General features: G+C 37.2%; 1 protein-coding gene across 2 annotated transcripts in view; it reads right to left on the minus strand.

Annotated features, from left to right (window-relative positions):
- LOC128988814 (glutamine-dependent NAD(+) synthetase) overlaps window positions 1–21,179 on the minus strand; it is a 108,315-nt gene that overhangs the window by 51,239 nt on the left and 35,897 nt on the right. For both annotated transcript variants that reach the window (XM_054410478.1, XM_054410477.1), the window contains 3 exons: window positions 14,208–14,359; window positions 13,697–13,812; window positions 12,735–12,903 (listed from right to left, as the gene is read on the minus strand). In XM_054410478.1, the coding sequence (XP_054266453.1) occupies window positions 12,735–12,903; window positions 13,697–13,812; window positions 14,208–14,359 (437 nt within the window). The remainder of the gene's footprint in view (window positions 1–12,734; window positions 12,904–13,696; window positions 13,813–14,207; window positions 14,360–21,179) is intronic.

A 21,179-nucleotide genomic window follows, 5' to 3' on the forward strand; every position in this document is an offset into this window, starting at 1 on the left:
CAATCCTATATAGTGCTTAGGTTTCTCATCAACATGATAATAGAGTTATTTTTAGCGTGAGTTAATGAGGTAACTAACCTAAGGGGCTAACAACTCGAATGCATACAACAGAGCGTTCTACGTCCCTTGGTAAATAACCGAATCAAAACTGATAAATGCCGTTTCCTGTCGGTAACGAAATCAACAAAACATAACCATTCATTGAAACCTGTTGTAAAGAAGAGATAAGAGGTGATATTATTTGAAGATGGGTTTGTTAAATACAGGGTGTTCATTTGAAAACTTTCCATATCTATTGTGTGCAAAGGTAAGGCTTTTAACACTTGTTTGTTCTCGTTTCCCCCTAATTTGGACATGCCAAATCCAATAAAATTATTTTTAATTTTGAAAAATGCCCCAAAAGGGCCCAATTTGGGGGGTAGGGGTGCTTTTTGAGAAATTTTCAAATGTAAACATGGGTTGTGTGATACATCAATTTAAATCTCTAATCACCCCGATCATTTTGGTGCAAAAAAAGTTTAATTATCTTTAACCGTATTTACAGGGTGGGTCAAAACGTTTTAAAAAAGGACTTTGAAGTTAAGTACCGTATTACCCTAACTACTGAACGGAACAGCGCCAAATTTCTTTCCAAGCTTATTCTTGAGCTACTCTTTAAGATAACTTGTAGTAAGGGCATTTTCCATGTTATTTTCTAATTTTAAAAAAATCTCAAATTTTAAGAATAAAAGAAAGCTGAAAACTCAAAATTCTTAAATAGCAAGGTATGACAAATTCCATACCACGTGAAAGGTCCTTTTTTAACAAACATTTTACGTATTTAAGTTTTCTTTCTATCTCTTACCGTTTGAAAATTGCAGTAGAAAAACATAATTTTCTATGGTAAAATTGTAACTAGTTTTCTAATAAAACAGCCAAAATTCGTCTCTAGACACATTAAGTGGTGCAATAACTGAAGGAAACAATTCATAATTATTTTTAGGCAGATAGGCAAACAAGTCATTACGTTTTACTTTGTGAAAAACAAGTTTTATAGCTGATGAGAAAAACCCAAGCGTGGGCCGCTTTCTGTAGTACCATTGACTAGTCAATGGTAGTACTAATTTCAAAAGTACCATTTCCTGTAGTACCTAATCAAATATGGTGTAAACTTAAAAAAATAGACTTTATTTTTACTTATTGGTCACAACAAAAGTGTTCCAGGATAACTGCAAAGTTTTTAACAATAGATATCCAGGTATAACATTTAGTCATATGGCTGTAAATGATTTAGTTAGGAAGTTTTCTGAAACTGGCTCAGTTACCAATGAGAAAAGAACAGGATGAATTCTGACACACGTAAAAGTAGTCGATCAATTTGTTATGAATCCTACTACATCGTTGTACAAAGTGCAATGTGTTTTATTAGAAAACTAGTTATTTTACCATAGAAAATTATGTTTTTCCACTGCAATTTTTAAACGGTAAGAGATAGAAAGAAAACTTAAATACGTAAAATGTTTGTTAAAAAAGGACCTTTCACGTGGTATGAAATTTGTTATACCTTGCTATTTAAGAATTTTTAGTTTTCAGCTTTCTTTAATTCTTAAAATTTGAGATTTTTTTAAAATTAGATAATAGCTTGGAAAATGCCCTTACTACAAGTTATCTTAAAGAGTAGCTCAAGAATAAGCTTGGAAAGAAATTTGGCGCTGTTCCGTTCAGTAGTTAGGGTAATACGGTACTTAACTTCAAAGTCCTTTTTTAAAACGTTTTGACCCACCCTGTAAATACGGTTAAAGATAATTAAACTTTTTTTGCACCAAAATGATCGGGGTGATTAGAGCTTTAAATTGATGTATCACACAACCCATGTTTACATTTGAAAATTTCTCAAAAAGCACCCCTACCCCCCAAATTAGGCCCTTTTGGGGCATTTTTCAAAATTGAAAATAATTTTATTGGATTTGGCATGTCCAAATTAGGGGGAATTGAGAACAAACAAGTGTTAAAAGCCTTACCTTTGCACACAACAGATATGGAAAGTTTTCAAATGAACACCCTGTATATATAGAATAGTTGGTAGGTATGTAAAAATGAAGATTAAAGGTTAAATAAATAAATATTCGTTCGTTTGATTAATATAACTGAAAAAGTTGTACATTTTGAACAATCAGCTGTAATAACCTACAATCATGCGTCCACTCATAACGGTGTTTCTTTCGGCTCTCTTTTTAACGTCTTCGCGTCAAGTAAAAATAATGATTGTGGAGGGTTTCACAAATGTAGCTAAGGTCACGGGAGATTTTACGATGTCATCGTGATCTTCATGGATGTTCACGGATGCTGCTGAAATTGTTTCGCTATATTTTGTGTTTTAGACTTCGCTTTATCTGCAAACTTCCACTAATGAGTGAGTCTGCCTCCGTGCCGTGACCGGTTAATAGTTGGCCTACTTTAAATTTTAAATGTTTTGCGTGCGTTGTGTTTGTGTATTTATTTAAATGTTTTTAGACGACTATATCATGTATTTTTTTCTTGAAATGTATTGAATGTGTTTATGTTTCATTACATAAAAATTGTATTTCGGAAAAATAAATTTACAACAAAACGCATTAAGGAATATTTGCAAAAGTCAAATAAGAAAACCAATAATCCTACACCTTGAAAGGTGAGTTGCCTAAAGTAAACATGTCAATTTCAAAAAGCTGGCTATAGTGCAGCGTCGCAATTAAGTTAAAATTTGTATTTCGGTTTAATCAGACTAAAAATGTTTTAAAAGGGCATTACAACAAAAGGGCCTATTGCCATACAACAATAGCATTTTTGGTATTATCTAGGTTTATTCAGAAAACCCGCTCTTTGGTGTTTTAAAAAACATTGATGCAATTAAAAAAGTAGCCATCTTGGATGAAATTAATAATTTCACCCTGCAGATCGATATAACTAAAATTTCAATGGTGGCAAGAAAAGCCTCTAACGTGAATATGCAACTCAGAACGTACCAGTCGAAGGTAGACAGAAGTTTTGTTATAATATCACCCGGGCATTGTTAAAGCTAATTCCCTGATTTATGGCCCTCCCCGGCACATTAGGGGTGCCAATCAGTCGATGGTTCCGAATGGGGGAGGAAGTGAAAGTAGTCTCGGTGAGAAAGCGCGAACTGCTCCGATGTTCCTAGAAGGATATGGATGAAGTAGGCCTACTACATAGGGTGAATCACGTCAGGTGCCCACTATTGATTTCAGACAAACCGTTTGTTCCACAGTCATGAAATAAAAATTTTCCCACTAAACAAACTCAACTATAACTTCAAAATATTTTAAATGTTTTTTATACAGAATGTACCAAACCCAGAGGTTAACCCGTTCAAAATATCACAATTATTGTCAAATAGGTGTAGCAAAATGTTTTATTTTTGGTTCTCTTTTTGGCCCTAAACAGGTGGGTCAACATTGTCTACAATATTTTCACCAAGCGGAATTTACACACATAAATAAAAGTGGCTTTTTGAAATACCGAGTAAAAAAGAATGATTAATCCTCGATATTATGCATACATTTCACTACGAAAAAGCATAAATAACTTATTCCTTGTATGGGAAATTCACTAAAAGCAATTTATAATTCGCTACAACCGCTGATACTTGACATATAATCCAAAAACATAAAGCAACAAACTCATCTGCAATTGCATGATTGTGACTTTTTAGCCTTTATGTAAGGATGTAGGGATGATTGAACTTACATCTGATCTTCTCTCTTGAGCAAGCATTATAAAATAATCATAAGATGATTAACATCATAAGTGAAGAAGGCAGATGACCTTCCCTAAAAATACTAGATAAACTCTAGTGAAAATAATCGTATCTTTCACGTATTCTGGACACATTGAAAAAGACATCAATTAAGACATCAATTAAACTTAAAAAGCAATAAGGTGCAGCACTAAAGATAACTAAGTTGTAAATAGTGAAGTGTTTGTACGTAAAAATGATTCTTATTGCTACCACAGGTTCTAAGAAAAAGTACCAGTACCAAAAACCAACGTTTACAGTTAAGAAAAGAACTATTAGTACTTACGACCAATTCAAACTGCCCTTCTAATCAAACTGTATTATTGGTGTTAATCCGTTGGCAAATAATAAATAAATACACAGGGGACAAAACATTGATACGTTAACAACGTAAAGCTTTAAATTTCATGATGGTTTGCTCAAAAAATCTTTTACTTGATGTGGTATCAGTACCGAAGTTATTAATCTCCCTTGTTTTTTTTAAGTTTCCGAAAATTTATTTCCCATTTATTTCTCATTAATAGCATTATTTGTAAGCAACTTTTAATGTTAACATATTAATGACAGTTTGAAAAAACCACCTTTATCCAACCAAAGGTTTCTTATTTAAAAGATTACGTAATCTCTAAACCTAACGTAGATCGGTATATCAAGGAAACATTCTGAGGAAATGTGACAAAAACGCACAAATCTGGGGCTTTGGACGTTTGTAGTTTTACTTCCTAAGTAGGAAGGCTATGCATTTTAAAAGTACCGATATCGTTGTAGAAATTTGGTTGTGAATAATTCGGCCTACGTAGGGCCTGCCCAAGAGATGGGCTATGGGCCAAGATTTGCGGTATGGTCCAGCGATTGCAGCACAAAGAGGTAAGAAGAATCCAAAAGTGACACATTGGAAAAGCGAGTTTAACTACATCTGTAAGTTAAACCTCTGTTACGATCACAGCGAAATCAGAAAGATCACAGCAACATCCACGATCACCAACTGCAGTTGTGTTTTTTTACTTTGCATTTTACACAACTGTCCTTGAAACGCAGTCATTGAGTGGAAACCTTTTTGTAAGCTATTGGTGACGATTATTTAAACAATTTAAGTTTCCCAGGACTATACAACACTGATTCACGGTCTTTTCCTTGGTTATCAAAACTCAAGTACAATCGTTGCACTTGCGATTAATTAAACCGATTAAGTAAGGCACAACGTTTTTAATCTCACTTACTTAGTTTGGATGTGCTTAAACTTGATCGGAAATGGTTGCGGTACTGTATTTGTAAACAGTATTTAATGTAAACATATCAGTGACAGCTAGAAGTGGGAACTAATCCAAACAGCTGATCGTTATTTCATAAAATGTAATAGTAAACATTGAAAGAAAATTTGACAAAAATCGAACAAAATTGTGTTTTTGATAGTTCGTTATTTTGTCTTCAAAGAAGCGAAGCCATGTTCTTATAGCCAAAGACACTCTCACTAATCCAGTAAATACAGAAAATGATTTGAACGGTACTCTAGTTTTCTAGGAGTAAGCAGCGTAAAATGACATTTTGGCGTCACAGACAGAATAACAGAATGGACAGACAGACAGACAAACAGACAGACAGACCGACAGAAATTGAGATAAAACTTGTTTCGGCTACTTAGACTATGAAGCGTAAAAATAACCAAAAACTGCATGATGCTAAGCAATGTACAGACATAACTGTAATTTTATTTATATAGATGTATATATACTAGCTGTGTGCCCGTTCTACGCCCAGGGATCTTTTAGTAGTCAGTTGAAACCTTCTTATATTAAGTACAGCAGTTCGTTTGCATATTTTCATATATGCTGGCAAAACTATTATTTATAAACCTTCGCAAATACACAATATCTGATAATGTCTGACATATAAAATATCTGACAGTTTCAAGCTAAAACAAATGCTTCGCAATTAATGTTACCCGGATCGTGTTTGTCCATATGCTATATCCAATGATTAAACTAAAAGAAATGATTTATAGATCTATGAGGCATAGCCCGTATCGATGTTGGTAAATCTTATAACTTTTTATTGCTTTTGCATATCATAGAACCAAGTTTTTAAGAACCAACAGCTGACTAAATTCTTTAATTCCCTTTAAAAATGAATACTCATAAGGTTAACATGGGGAACTACAGAGCCACTGGGGCGAAGCCCGAAAGGATTTTTGAGAAAAGAATATGCCTATATGTTAATCGGAAATGTTAGCTGCCTATGAAATGTTTAGCGGAGAATTCTAATTTAACTATCCTATTGCCACCACTTTCTTAGCTGTAATGAAATGTTCAAAGTCAGTTTTTACAAATAGATTTCATGTAATTCTTCAACATGGTGTCTACTAAACCTGGTTTGAAAAATTCAAGGAGTTTTCCAGGAGAATTCAAGACAAATTCCTAAATTTTAAGAACTACCATCGGAACCCGTTCAACTAATCGCAACCCGCTAATAATAATTTATTATTACTATTAATGATTATTTTAATTTAAAACAAAACTTTTCCAAAGAAAAATATTTTATACAACAAAATAAAACAGTATAACTAGTAGGTAAGGCGACACCAGCTATCATCTCCTGCAATCGTGGGAATGCCGGTGAGCATATCTTGCAGTTTCGTCAACACAGGCAACCGATCGCGGCAAAACAGGTTCGCATATTCTATGATTTCAGCGACACCGATAATCGTCTCCCGCGATCGCGGCAATACCCGTAAGCATATCCTACGGTTTCGGCAACACCGATAATCGTCTCCCACGATCGCGGCAATACCCGTAAGCATATCCTACGGTTTCGGCAACACCGATAATCGTCTCCCGCGATCGCGGCAATACCCGTGAGCATATCCTGCGGTTTGGGCAACACCGATAATTGTCTCCCGCGATCACGGCAATACCCGTGAGCATATCCTGCGGTTTCGGCGACACCGATAATCGTCTCCCGCGATCGCGGCAATACCCGTGACCATATCTCGCGGTTTCCGTGACACCGATAATCGTCTCCCGCGATCGCGGCAAAACCCGTGAGAATATCTTGCGGTTTCGGCGACACCGATAATCGTCTCCCACGATCGCGGCAATACCCGTGACCATATCTTGCGGTTTCGGCGACACCAATGATCGTCTCCCGCGATCGCGGCAATACCCGTGAGCATATCCAGCGGTTTCGGCAACACCGATAATCGTCTCCCACGATCGCGGCAATACCCGTTAGAATATCTCGCGGTTTCGGCGACACCGATAATCGTCTTCCGCGATCGCGGCAATACCCGTGACCATATCTTGCGGTTTCGGCGACACCGAAAATCGTCTCCCACGATCGCGGCAATACCCGTGACCATATCTTGCAGTTTCGGCGACACCGATGATCGTCTCCAGCGATCGCGGCAATACCCGTGAGCATATCCAGCGGTTTCGGCAACACCGATAATCGTCTTCCACGATCGCGGCAATACCCGTGAGAATATCTCGCGGTTTCGGCAACACCGATTATCGTCTCACACGATCGCGGCAATACCCGTGAGAATATCTCGCGGTTTCGGCGACACCGATAATCGTCTTCCGCGATCGCGGCAATACCCGTGACCATATCTTGCGGTTTCGGCGACACCGAAAATCGTCTCCCACGATCGCGGCAATACCCGTGAGAATATCTTGCGGTTTCGGCAACACCGATGATCGTCTCACACAATCGCGGCAATACCCGTGAGCATATCCAGCGGTTTCGGCAACACCGATGATCGTCTCCCGCGATCGCGGCAATACCCGTGAGCATATCCAGCGGTTTCGGCAACACCGATGATCGTCTCACACAATCGCGGCAATACCCGTGAGCATATCCAGCGGTTTCGGCAACACCGATGATCGTCTCCCGCGATCGCGGCAATACCCGTGAGCATATCCAGCGGTTTCGGCAACACCGATAATCGTCTCCCACGATCGCGGCAATACCCGTGAGAATATCTCGCGGTTTCGGCAACACCGATAATCGTCTCACACAATCGCGGCAATACCCGTGAGAATATCTCGCGGTTTCGGCGACACCGTTAATCGTCTTCCGCGATCGCGGCAATACCCGTGACCATATCTTACGGTTTCGGCGACACCGAAAATCGTCTCCCACGATCGCGGCAATACCCGTGAGAATATCTTGCGGTTTCGGCGACACCGATGATCGTCTCCCGCGATCGCGGCAATACCCGTGAGCATATCCAGCGGTTTCGGCAACACCGATAATCGTCTCCCACGATCGCGGCAATACCCGTGAGAATATCTCGCGGTTTCGGCGACACCGATAATCGTCTCCCGCGATTTCGGCAACAAAAGCGGTAGTGTTTGGTTAGCCGACGATTCCGATGACCGGGCTGTGGATTCCCGGAGGTTTGGGTGGATTCCTGGAGTTTTCCAGGACATTTCAAGGTAAGATCAAATTCCCGGAGTTTTCCCGGTTTTCCCGAATTTCCCGGAGAGTAGACACCATGTTCAATAATTTAAATGTAGTAGCTAAAAAACGTGTATTTAATGATTTAATTGAAGTAAATTAATATAGGCATATTTATATTCACTGTACTGTATATAAACAAATATCGATTGAGAAACAAACAATTACACGTAATAAAAAACCTCACTAGTCCGCTGCATTGTGATAGCTGGAAATCGTCGGAATAAAAACCGCCGCTACTAGATACAGAAGTTGGTACGCCTACAGCGCCCTCCACAGCTGCGCGCGCCGCTGGCACTGCTGCTCAACACATCCCCACCTAAAAGACGAGCAAGTGGTATGTCGGCCGGGTCGATTGACGACAAGTTGGTTTCTCGTATATAATAATTTAGTTTTACAGGCCGGTCAACTGGACTGACGATGAAATAACTTGTCGACGTACTGGTTTTCAGTATTTATCTATTTAATTAAAAAAGACGGTCTAGTGGCAAAACGACCAAGTATCTTGTCGGTCAACTGGTGGCCCCCCATTAGCCACGTCCACAGTTTTTTCTCTCTTGAAAATTACAATTCACAACATCTATTTTCAAAAGTTGGTTGCTTGAATTAAGTACACTAGAAGCCGAAATCTTCACACAACACTTTAGCTCAGCAGAACTGATGTCAAAACGTTTGGGCTTGTTTACTTGAGGTTATGTTGTTTCCTGGTTCTCACAAGACAAGGAATTCTATCTCAAGTTTATTTTCACATTGTATTTCCTTACGTTTTTGGAACGGATTATTGGCCTTAAGTGGCATTCTGCGGGTTTGCCAAGTTTAGAAAACATCACTAATGCACTAAGCTGGGCTCTAGATTTGATGTTGGGGCAAGTTAATTAGGGCAATTAGTTAGGCTTTATAACTCTGTAAAAGGTGTGTATCCCTGAATTTATAAATTTCGTTCTACGCTTATTCACTGCCAAACATAATTCAGTAGAACCTTGATGAACCGAGAATTACACTAGCCTACATTACTTAATTACCCCAAGTAAATACCAAGATAATTTAAAATTGTATTTGAATAGTATAATCTTAGTTTGTTAAAAATGGATCGTATATTCAACAATTATTGCAGTCTATTGTATTGTTATGCAGTATGGTCCCAAATTATTGTTTTTGATTTTAAACATCACAGTTCATTTGAAAAAATTAAAGTTGAAGCAGCCCAATGTCAAGTCACGCTTGTGCAATAGTTTTTTTACAAGCTCTCTCCAGACCACTGGGGAGGGTCGGGTCTGATAAGCCGTCTATTGTCCACCCCCCAAGGCGATTCAACCCTCATTAGTGCCGCTTGGCTGCACCCAGATACCACAAATCAATCTTTTAAATGAATAAAAATATTTGGTAATAATTGTTTTATTGATATTCACCTTGAAATTTCAATAAATTAGGTGTAAAATTTGACAAAAATCGGCCAATTTATTAATACAGTACCAATAAAGTACATTGGTAATTTGATTTTCGTCAAGTTTTACCCCCTGCTGTGCGCTATGTCACAAAATCTGATAACGACATGGGTGATTAGTAACCATGGCAACTAGGCAACTTGTTGAATGCGTGATGAAGGGAAACCCAAGAAATAAAAGAACAAAGAGAAAGTATAATGACGTTATCTTTATACCCTTTTTACAATTGCTGTTATTGTTATTATCTTTATGTAAGATTTTATGATTTTGTTCTATAGGTTTATAAAATAATTCTTTTTAACCACGTGCTTCTCTTCTGAAACAGCAATACCGGATGCATAATAAAGGTCAATGACCTAAAATATCATGATTGTGCAATATTGTATTTTGATGTTGAAATTCAAATCATGCCAAAATTTATATTTTTCCCCTGGTCCCTATAATTTAATATACACAATCAATGCTAAATAATCGTGGTTAGTTCTAATTTTATTTTTGATTATTCAAAGTTTCTACACAATTAGACAATCCAAAGCCAAACCGGGATGACCAATGAATACCCGAAAAACAACGTATCATGTCCTGTGATTGGAATACCACTCGCCAGTCCTTTAGATTTAGGGAAGTAGTGCAAGTCTATATATACAGGGTGTCTAGTTTATTTCCATTATAAAATTCAAGACTAATTCCAGACTTTTCAAGACTAATTCCAGATTTTTCAAGACTAGTTTTTTCAACAATTAGTGGGTGTTGATGCCAAAATGTATCGATTCTTGATTCTTGATACCGATACCAATTTTTATAGCTTAACCAAATTTTCTGAATAATACTACACCAACCCCTGTCTTTGTCATAAAGTAGTATTATGATAATGAGGTGTTTTCAAGTAAAGAAATAATGCAGCAATAAAAAATTCTAACTAGCAAATTTGGTTTTTTTATCATGAAATCTTCCACGTACCGTACGTTTAGACATCATCATTGACTGCAGCGGTTACAGAAACGTGATCGTCGTCGTCCGCGATCACGGCAAAATCATGAACGTTTCCCGCGGCCTTGTAGACATCAATGACATTATCGTCGTCTCCCGCGGTCTCAGAAACGTCATCGTCATCGTCCGCGATCGCGGCAAAATCATGAACATTTCCCACGGCCGAGCAGATATCATCGTCGTCTCCCGCGGTCACGGAAACATCATCGTCATCTCCCGCGGTCACGGAAACGTCAACGTCGTCGTCCGCGATCGCGGCAAAATCATGAACATTTCCCGCGGACGTGTAGACATCATCGTCGTCTCCCGCGGTCACGGAAACGTCATCGTCATCTCCCGCGGTCACGGAAACGTTATCGTCATCGTCCGCGATCGTGACAAAATCATGAACATTTCCCGCGGTCGAGCAGATATCATCGTCGTCTCCCGCGGTCACGGAAACGTCATCGTCGTCGTCCGCGATCGCAGCAAAATCATGAACATTTTCCGCGGCTGTTTAGACAACATCGTCATCTCCCGCGGTCACGGAAACGTTATCGTCATCGTCCACGATCACGGCAAATCATGAACATTTCCCGCGGCCGTGTAGACATCATCGTCGTCTCCCGCGGTCACGGAAACGTCATCGTCATCTCCCGCGGTCACGGAAACGCCATCGTCGTCGTCCGCGATTGCGGCAAAATCATGAACATTTCCCGCGGCTGTATAGACATCACCGTCATCTCCTGCGGTCACGGAAACGTTATCGTCGTTGTCCGCGATCACAGCAAAATCATGAACATTTCCCGCGGCCGTGTAGGCATCATTGTCGTCTCCCGCGGCCGTGTAGGCATCATTGTCGGTTCCCGCGGTCACGGAAACGTCATCGTCGTCTCCCGCGGTCACGGAAACGTCATCGTAGTCTCCCGCTGTCACAGAAACGTCATCGTCGTCTCTCGTGGTTTCGGAAACGTCATCGTCGTCGTCCACTATCGCGGCAAAATCGTGAACATTTCCCGAGGCCGTGTAGACATCATCATTGGCTTTTGCGGTTACGTAAACGCAAGACGACGAGCGCGGCAAAATCATGAAAATTCCTGACTTTGAAAAGACTAAAGACATAAGACATAAGACATATTTTATTTACACAATACGTTCTTTATAAAGTACATTTCATACATAAGAACAGGTGTTTCGTCATAGTGATGTATTATATAGTAAAATTAATAGTTAAAATAATTAAAATAAACTCATGTAGGATATCAGAGAATTTTTATCTACATTATAGGGTTCTCCAAAAATTCGTCAAGTGAATAGTAGGCTTTCTCAATTATTTTATCTTTTATTTTATCTTTGAATTGAGTAGCATTTAAATTTTTAAGATACAGGGGTAATTCATTGTACAATCTAAGTCCCATATATTGAGGGCTGTTCCTAAAAGTCGTCAATTTGTGATGTGGTAATCTGAAATTATATTTATTCCTTGTATTATAATTATGTGTAAATTTGACACATAATTATAATACAAAATCGGGAAATAATAATAATAATAATTAATAATTATGTCGGGATTGTCTAAATCCCGACTTTTCAAGACCATTTTGAAATGCAATACTAATTCCCGACTTTCCCGATTTTCCCGACTACTAGACACCCTGTATATAGCTTCAAGGTCGTCCGAACATATCTCCGAGGATATCCGAACCGAACCGAATCTGACCTGATTTTTCGGATATCCGCACACCTCTACTAAATTTTGGGGTCACTAATGGATAGTGTTGAATTTATGTTTCACAGACTAGGCTGAATTCTTAACCACAACCACAATCAGGTGTGCAGTTTTGGTTTTGTTTATTTTTGTATTGAATTTACCCTAAATGAGTTAAATTTGTATATAAAATATTTACTAAAATATCTGAAAGTTTGATTTATAATCAGCTATGAATGAAAATTGTTCAAACAACTGTTGAAGCATAGTTTCAACTTGACAAATGTTTACAATTTGTTACTTGCTTGTGCCGGTTTTTTAATGAATTTACAATTACAATAATTACAATGATGTTGAGGGACAATACTTATTGTTTCATCACCTGCCAAGCTGGTTAGCCAGGGTTTTCGCTCTGTGTTTGGTCTCCGAGGAAGAGTTCTGTGTCGCCATGTAGCAGGTGAACAGCAAACGGCCACACAACTCTCTGGCATCACGAGGAATGTAGTCAGCATCACACACCATCTTACGAACGTCTGCCAACACTTGGGCTTCTGGAACAGAATACCATCAGAAGTAGACTTACTCTTCCCCTACAAGAGCTGTCCGTGAATTAAGATCTCCATTGAGCTTCCACCAAGCTAGGAGAACTAGTCATTACCTGAGATTATAGCCATGTTTTTTTACTCCATTAATTTCTTCCCTAGTTGGATCCTTTCCTGTGTAAACCTTTTATTAAGTTTTATTTCAAAGGAAATCCAAGTGGCTAAATAGGAGTTTTAATGGAATGTAGTTCAGCTAGCTTACGTTATAAAGAGTCTAGGGGCTAAAACACAGACACAAAACATGACATTGGTGTTTTCTTTTCACATAATATAAAAATTTCTAAAATTAGATTGATAAAATCACATTTGCCCACAAAATGGCATTTTGTTAAATGGAATTAATTTGCAAAACAGCTGATTGCTCAAATCCTACTTTGCATGAAAACACAACTAAATTGTGGCTAAGTTTATTTTAACTTATCTATCTTTAGGGAGAGTTTTGGAGAATTTTGGAACCGATTCAAAAACGTCAACACTATCGGCAGACTTCAAGAATATATGGCAGGCGACCCAAAAATACCCTATCATAGAAAGTCTTAATAAATCGTGACCAAAGATTTTAAAATTAATTAATTATAAATCACATATTTTGGGTTTTGATCGACTCTACTTAATAATAGCGATCAAAGACTAATTTTTACCATCAGACATTGCAAAGCATGATTAACGACACTATTAGACTCGTAATTAGAGAAATGAGGCAAAATTACAGACAATGATGGGATTGAGTCTCAATCCTCACCTCCGGCCGCACAAGCTGTAACCACCATCCTACACATAGAGTGTACGACACACCCCACAGCCGAGGAGTCCACTCCTCCACTCAGCGGCAGAAAGTAGCCTCCCTGGCCAGACCTCCTACAACACATCGTGCAAATCAAATGGCTTTATCATACTTCATAGTTCATACTAATATTATAAATGTGAAAGTTTGTGTTTTTGTTTGTTTGAAGTTCAATCACACATTAACTACTGGTCGGATTGAGCTTAAATTTGGTGTGATGATAGCCTACGTTCCCTATTAACATATAGACATACTCTTATCTCAAGTATCTTTCTCGGGCTCCGCCCCAGTGGCTCTGGAGATTCCCCGATTGTGATGAAATTTATACACCAATAAAATATCATTCATTCATTCAGAATGCATTTATTATAAAGAAAAACAGAAACAACTCTCTACCTTTTAGCATAGTCATACCTTGTAAATAAATTACACTATTTTATGATTATTAATACAGGGTTCATTAACGTACCTGAGATAGTCCCATAGCCAACACGCTGGTGCCAGAGCTATTTCCTCCTCTGGACTGTGGTATTGCCAGACTATTGGCTGACTTGTCATACTTGTAGCACTGGCTGGGCCCGTGGAAGATAACGAGAAGTCCACAACAATCCGTGGATAAGCCTGTGTTGACAGTCAACCTCATTTATTGAACATGTTTTAGTAAATAATCATGCAAACTGAATTGAAACAGAATAAACTTAACTGTAGTAGAAAATCTCACCTCCAATTGCCTGTTCCAGGTACCAATAGATATACATGTCTGTTTATTGAAACAGGTTAGTTTTTTTACTGGTTAACAAATAAAAAAAAATATTAAACTTGTTTTTGAGAAACTGAATCTGCTTTGTTTTTCAGATTCGTTAAAATAAATATAGGTTTACACGATTTTACCACATTTCAACAAAATCATATGTCTTTGAAATAGGGTAGGAAAAACATCCATGCTAGGCCCAATTCACACAGAATGGACGTCGGGCGGGGACGTGGCACAGACGAGGCAAGGACATATGTCTCTTCCTCGCCTCTCAATGTAAACAAATTGGTCAATGCACACACAAGTGATGTGGCGCGTGCAGCCGCCATCACACCACCCCCACGTCGCTTCGCTGTCCCTCGTGGCGTATCGGAAGTGACATGCCCGTAGCGCGCCCGTTGTTCGGACTGCAAATATTGTACTTACCAACCTTGTTTGTTGTTTTGTGTTTAGAGTAATTGTGAGTTGTTTATTGTTCTTTTCCCTATGCTAGACGACATTGAATTCAATATCATATTTTGTGAGGAAGTTAAACAATTCCCTTGTTTGTACGACCACAGTCTTACAATTGAAATCTATATATTAATTTGAAACTGTTTTTCTTTGTGACAGCTATTTTGAGAGAACGGCTGGGCGTAGAAACTCGGTAGAGGTGTCTAAAGAAAGGTCCTGGTCTGTAGATGAGCCATCAAAAGAGAAACATGGAGAATTCCCTCGGGGCTCTGCCCCAGTGGCCTTTAAATTCCCATCCCATGTTATTCTTATGGAGGAAAACGAGGTTTTTGTCACAGCTAATTTGAGAGAACGGCTGGGCGTAGAAACTTGGTAGGGGTGTCTAAAGAAAGGTATTGGTCTGTAGGTGAGCCCTCAAAAGAGAAACGATGTAAATTTCCTTGGGGCTCTGCCCCAGAGACCTTTAAAGTTCACTCTGCAATTTTGTTTACATTTCGACCATATGGATAATTTTACACTACTTTTAATGAACCAGCTGTTAATATTAAAATTGTATTCAAAGGTCTACTGAAACTGTCAAAATTAAATGTTTACATTATTATTTATGATTTTAAATGGATTCTCCACTGCATGGCAAGTTTTTTATAGTTTCAACAAAATGATGAATTTATGATACGTTTGAAATGTTTTGTTCAAAAATCTATGCTTTATTGCTCTTAGAAAATTTTAAATTATGAAATAAGTGTGACTTATCAATTTCAAAGGAACATATAACTATTCCTTATCGGGTTAGCTTATACATATTGTATGGTTGGCACTTGCCTTTTTTTCCTATTTTCAATCACCATTTATTTTTAAATTCAAGAAAGAACACCTGAGATTCATTTATTGGTTTAACAGTTTTTGATAATCGGGTTGAATATTGTGTCATAGATGAGTACGTTGAGGATGAGAGCTGTGTTCAAGTTTTGGAATAGACTAACTACGGAGTCTATGGTTTTGGTAAAGTAAATACTAATGTCAATTCAGGTATTTAAAAAAAAATGTGTACACAGTTTTTACTTTGATGTACACATGTAGCTAGGTTGAACAACGCATCTAAACCTCACTACATACAAAACATTCGGAAACACAACAGTGTCATCACATCTCATCGCATTTGCATAATTTGTTACCAATGCTGGACTAGGTTATGGATTTGGTTCCGCGAATGTTCAAGATTTGTGATAATATTTCCTACAATTATGGTTCATTCCAATCCACGAAATACATGCACAGCTTTATGTGATCTATATGGCCAAGGCAAAACTACCCCATAAGTTAATGAATTATCAAGTAAGAACAGGATGATTAAATACATGGGTCGATGTGGCAAGAGAAGGATTTAAAATTGCTGAGATCGAAGTAAGAATGTTACTGCTTTCTGGAGAATCAGATATTTTTATAAAAAAAAGATGAAGATTTACTTATAAATCCGGATACAATCTGAATGATTTTCCTAAAGCAGATGGAATTAGTGGTTAGTAATAAATATTGACTCTTTCCGTAACATGATAGACTTATTATATGAACTCATTCTGCCATATAGTGAAAGTGGCTTTGGTATGAAACAAACTCATGAACAAACAATTATAAGACTCCTAAAAAACCTTTTGGGCAACCTAAAGCCGATAAAAAGAAAGGTAGGAAATATTGTGTTAAACGAATTCATCAATCACGTTTTTTAGGGAACACAATCGTCATACTTATTATTGCTTATCCTCCCTTCATATAACTAAGATTTTAATGACTTCACTCTATCCAACGCAGTTAGCTGAATTTACATAAAACCTCAAGATTAACCGTCGATTTTGACGGGGTTCCACTAGTTTAATTTAATTGAAAATCAATTCAGGCAAATGGAAATTTGCTTAGATGGCAGTTTTGCTGCGGTGGGGGTATTTGCTTATAAATAAATTCCTCAAGTTTGATCAAAATATACCCATAAACAAGCATACCGGTACTTCAAAATTTCACAATATTCTCTATAAGAATAACAAGGGAATTTTAAAATTAAAATTTTTAAATTGTCTCCATAACTAAAAAAAAAACTGTACAAAAACACTTTGACATACCGGTACTGAATTAATTGTTTTTTTAAGATCTTGAAAAGGTCTGGAAAGAATGTAGGAAATTTTGCGTTTTGAGGGTCAGAAATGAGAGAAACAAACCTTACCTATAGGGAAATTCGCTAAAAACCAAAGCGTCTAGTCTACATACATGTTTTCTTGTCACTGTACCGTCCCTTCGCCCCCCCCTTCCGTGTGCATTGTACACGCCACGTCTTTGCCACGTCCGTGCCACGTCTTCGCCTGACGTCCGTTCTGTGTGAATTGGGCCCTAGGCTTCAAGTTTTGTCTTTCTTGAGTTAATACTGATCAGTGAATGGGTAATTTGTTTTCTTACACTTTTTATGTGTAACACAAACAAATGTAAATAAACCATGGATTGTGGTTCATTGTAGAGTGTTTGGGGATTGTTTTGGAAACACTAAATTTCTTTACCGATTTGAAGTAATTGCCTTTTACTTGTAACTTATACATATACATATCAAGTAAGATACTAAAGTAGTGAATTACACAACTGAGCACCCTGGCAATATTATATTTTTAGAGAAGTATCATGTTTTGGACATGACTCCAAATTTTATTTTATCAACCGACCACAATTAAACTAATTTGAAAAATATTACAAAAATTCTCAAAATTTAAAGGAAAACGAATGGATTCAACTGAAGACTACATCATATATAAAGAAGACATGAACAAACCAAAACATATTTTAAAAAGCCTAACTCCTTTAAGAAACCCTATTTTAGAAGAAATTTCAAAATTAGATAATTAATAGCTAATAAAATGTTCCAAATGCTGTCTCTTTTTAATTTTTTTTTAAAAACCATATTACTACACATAACAACTAATGTAAACTATTCACTATTAATGAAGTTTGAAAATGGACTCATGTCCGAAACATGTTACTTCTATAAAAATAACTTTTTGATCAGCATTGTACGTGTTATTAAATTTACGGAAAGTAAATAAAGAGACGTCTTATAACACTTCAAACATATATTTACGCTTATACTCTGTTACTCACAAGACGGTAAATGTACAAAAAAGATGGTAAGTGGTGATAGATTTTGATTGGACACTTCAATAATCATCAGACTCAATAGGCGAATGTTGGCCAATCATCGATCACCACTTACCATCTTTTTTATATTTACCGTCTTGTGGGTAACAGTATAAGCGTAAATATATGTTTTAAGAGTTATAAGACATCTCTTTATTTACTTGCCGTTCTATAAAGATATAATAATGTAAGGGTGCTCAGTTCAGTCAGTGTTTAATTTACTACTTAATACAGGGTGTCACAAAAAAGTGTGATGGGCTATACAGGACCTAATTCTACATGCAAAAATAAGTCAAAAATGAAGAATAAAATTTTTTGGATTTCGGCTTAGTTTAGCCGTAATCCGCCATTTTGTTTTTTGGGGAAAATATTATTATTTCAAAATCCCTTTGAGATATTTTTACGAAAATTGGCAAAATTTTTTACACTATAGTAAGTAACATTTATAAAAAAAAATATTATTTTAACTTTCCAAATTTCAAAATGGCGGCCGTTTGAATTTTTTAATGCCAAATTTCATGAAAACCGGTACCTAAATCAAAATTTTGTAAGAGACAAAAGTTTTAGTATTTATTATGACAAATCCAACAAAACAATACCCCCGCCGCAGCAAACCTGCAGACTAAGCAAATTTCCATTAATCTGATTGGATTTACACTAAAATGCCTTCATAAAAATAGCACATTTATTTCCTATTTAAATAGAATTAGTTTAACGAGTACTTAGGTTTGCTGCAACAGGGAGGGTAAAAAAGATTTTTTTTATAAAATGATAATAGTTTAGTAAGAAATAAAAGTATTTTCCAAAATCAATCAAAATATGTTCATAAACAAGCAAACTACAACAGTTGACTTATTCTCCATAAGAATAACATGGGAATTTTAAAATTACAATTTTTTTGAATTTTCTCCGTAACAATTAGGCGCATAATAACGCTTCAATATACTAAATTATTTGTTTTTTTAAGCTCTACAAAATGGTTTAAAAAGAAATTGTGAAATTTTGTGTTTTTAGGGTCAAAAATGGGAAAAACCTATTTTTACCCCATAAAACCCCCCATAAACCCCCGTTCCCATAGTCCGATCATGCTGGTTCGCGAACTCATTCAAGTTTATCCCGCCTTACACCTTCAAACCAAATTTTATCAAAATCGGACAAAAATTACTCAAGTTATCGTGCGGATGGACACATATATATATATATATATATATATCTAATATATAAAATTCTCGTGTCACAGTGTTTGTCTGCAAACTCCTCCGGAACGACTTCACCGATCGTTATGAAATTTGGTGTGTAAATTCTGTAGGTATGCGAATCGGACGTAAACTATTTCCCGTTTCGAAATTCTTAAAAGGGCTCCGCCCCAGTGGCTCTGGATTTTCCCATGTTAACCTTATGAGAAATGGAATTAATGAATCTTAACAGCTGTTTCAATTAAACAAGTTGGTTCTGTTCTATGATGTTCAATAGCATTAAAGTTACAAGGATTACCAACAGGGTGCAGCACTATTATTTCTTTTACATTTATGACAACAGCTAATTTGCAACCAAAAGGTGAGTGAGCGTAGCGAACGAACTTCAACCTGGAGGCGAGTTAGCGTAGCGAACGAGCTAACCTGAAGGCAAGTGAGCGCAGCGAACGAGCTCCAACTTAAAGGTGAGTGAGCGTAGCGAACGAGCTCCAACCCAAAGGTGAGTGAGCGTAGCGAACGAACTTCAACCAGGACGTGATTGAGCGATGCGATCGAGATCATCTTGAAAATTAAACGTAACGGTACTTTCTTTCCATCGGTCTGTCTTAGGGGAAACCTTTAACTTAGGCGATACGAAGTTCGCCGGGTCAGCTAGTATCTAATATATAAAATTCTCGTGTCACAGTGTTTGTCTGCAAACTCCTCCGGAACGACTTCACCGATCGTTATGAAATTTGGTGTGTAAATTCTGTAGGTATGCGAATCGGACGTAAACTATTTCCCGTTTCGAAATTCTTAAAAGGGCTCCGCCCCAGTGGCTCTGGAGTTTCCCATGTTAACCTTATGAGATATGGAATTAATTAATCTTAACAGCTGTTTCAATTAAACAAGTTGGTTCTGTTCTATGATGTTCAATAGCATTAAAGTTACAAGGATTACCAACAGGGTGCAGCACTATTATTTCTTTTACATTTATGACAACAGCTAATTTGCAACCAAAAGGTGAGTGAGCGTAGCGAACGAACTTCAACCAGGAGGCGAGTGAGCGTAGGGAACGAGCTAACCTGAAGGCAAGTGAGCGCAGCGAACGAGCTCCAACCTAAAGGTGAGTGAGCGTAGCGAACGAGCTCCAACCCAAAGGTGAGTGAGCGTAGCGAACGAACTTCAACCAGGATGTGATTGAGCGATGCGAACGAGATCATCTTGAAAATTAAACGTAACGGTACTTTCTTTCCATCGGTCTGTCTTAGGGGAAACCTATAGCTTAGGCGATACGAAGTTCGCCGGGTCAGCTAGTATATATATATATATATATATATATATAGATATATATATATATAGATATATAAAAATTTGAACGAATGGTGTTTTTGGCCTCTGGGGACATCAAAATGAAAAAGTAAATCGGACCCGGGCTTAGGTCTTACCATGAGACCTACGGTAATAGCTACTTCCCTATAGGGAAATTCGCTAAAAATGAATAAAATCGGTTCATAAATAAAGAAGCTGTGTTTATTTTAGTAATTTATACTGAAATTACTTAATAAGTTACATAAATTATTACATTACATTTAATACATTTTAATATTAATAATTTCAGTCTAAATTACTAAAATAAACACAGCTTCTTTATTTATGAACCGATTTTATTCATTTTTGTTTTGTTGGATTTGTCATAATAAATACTAAAACTTTTGTCTCTTACAAAATTTTGATTTAGGTACCGGTTTTCATGAAATTTGGCATTAAAAAATTCAAACGGCCGCCATTTTGAAATTTGGAAAGTTAAAATAATAATTTTTTTTATAAATGTTACTTACTATAGTGTAAACAATTTTGCCAAGTTTCGTAAAAATATCTCAAAGGG

Source organism: Macrosteles quadrilineatus, unplaced genomic scaffold (assembly GCF_028750875.1).
Source record: "Macrosteles quadrilineatus isolate MER2022 unplaced genomic scaffold, UCM_ALF_1.0 Scaffold_3__2_contigs__length_128488019, whole genome shotgun sequence".
Lineage (NCBI taxonomy): Eukaryota > Metazoa > Arthropoda > Insecta > Hemiptera > Cicadellidae > Macrosteles > Macrosteles quadrilineatus.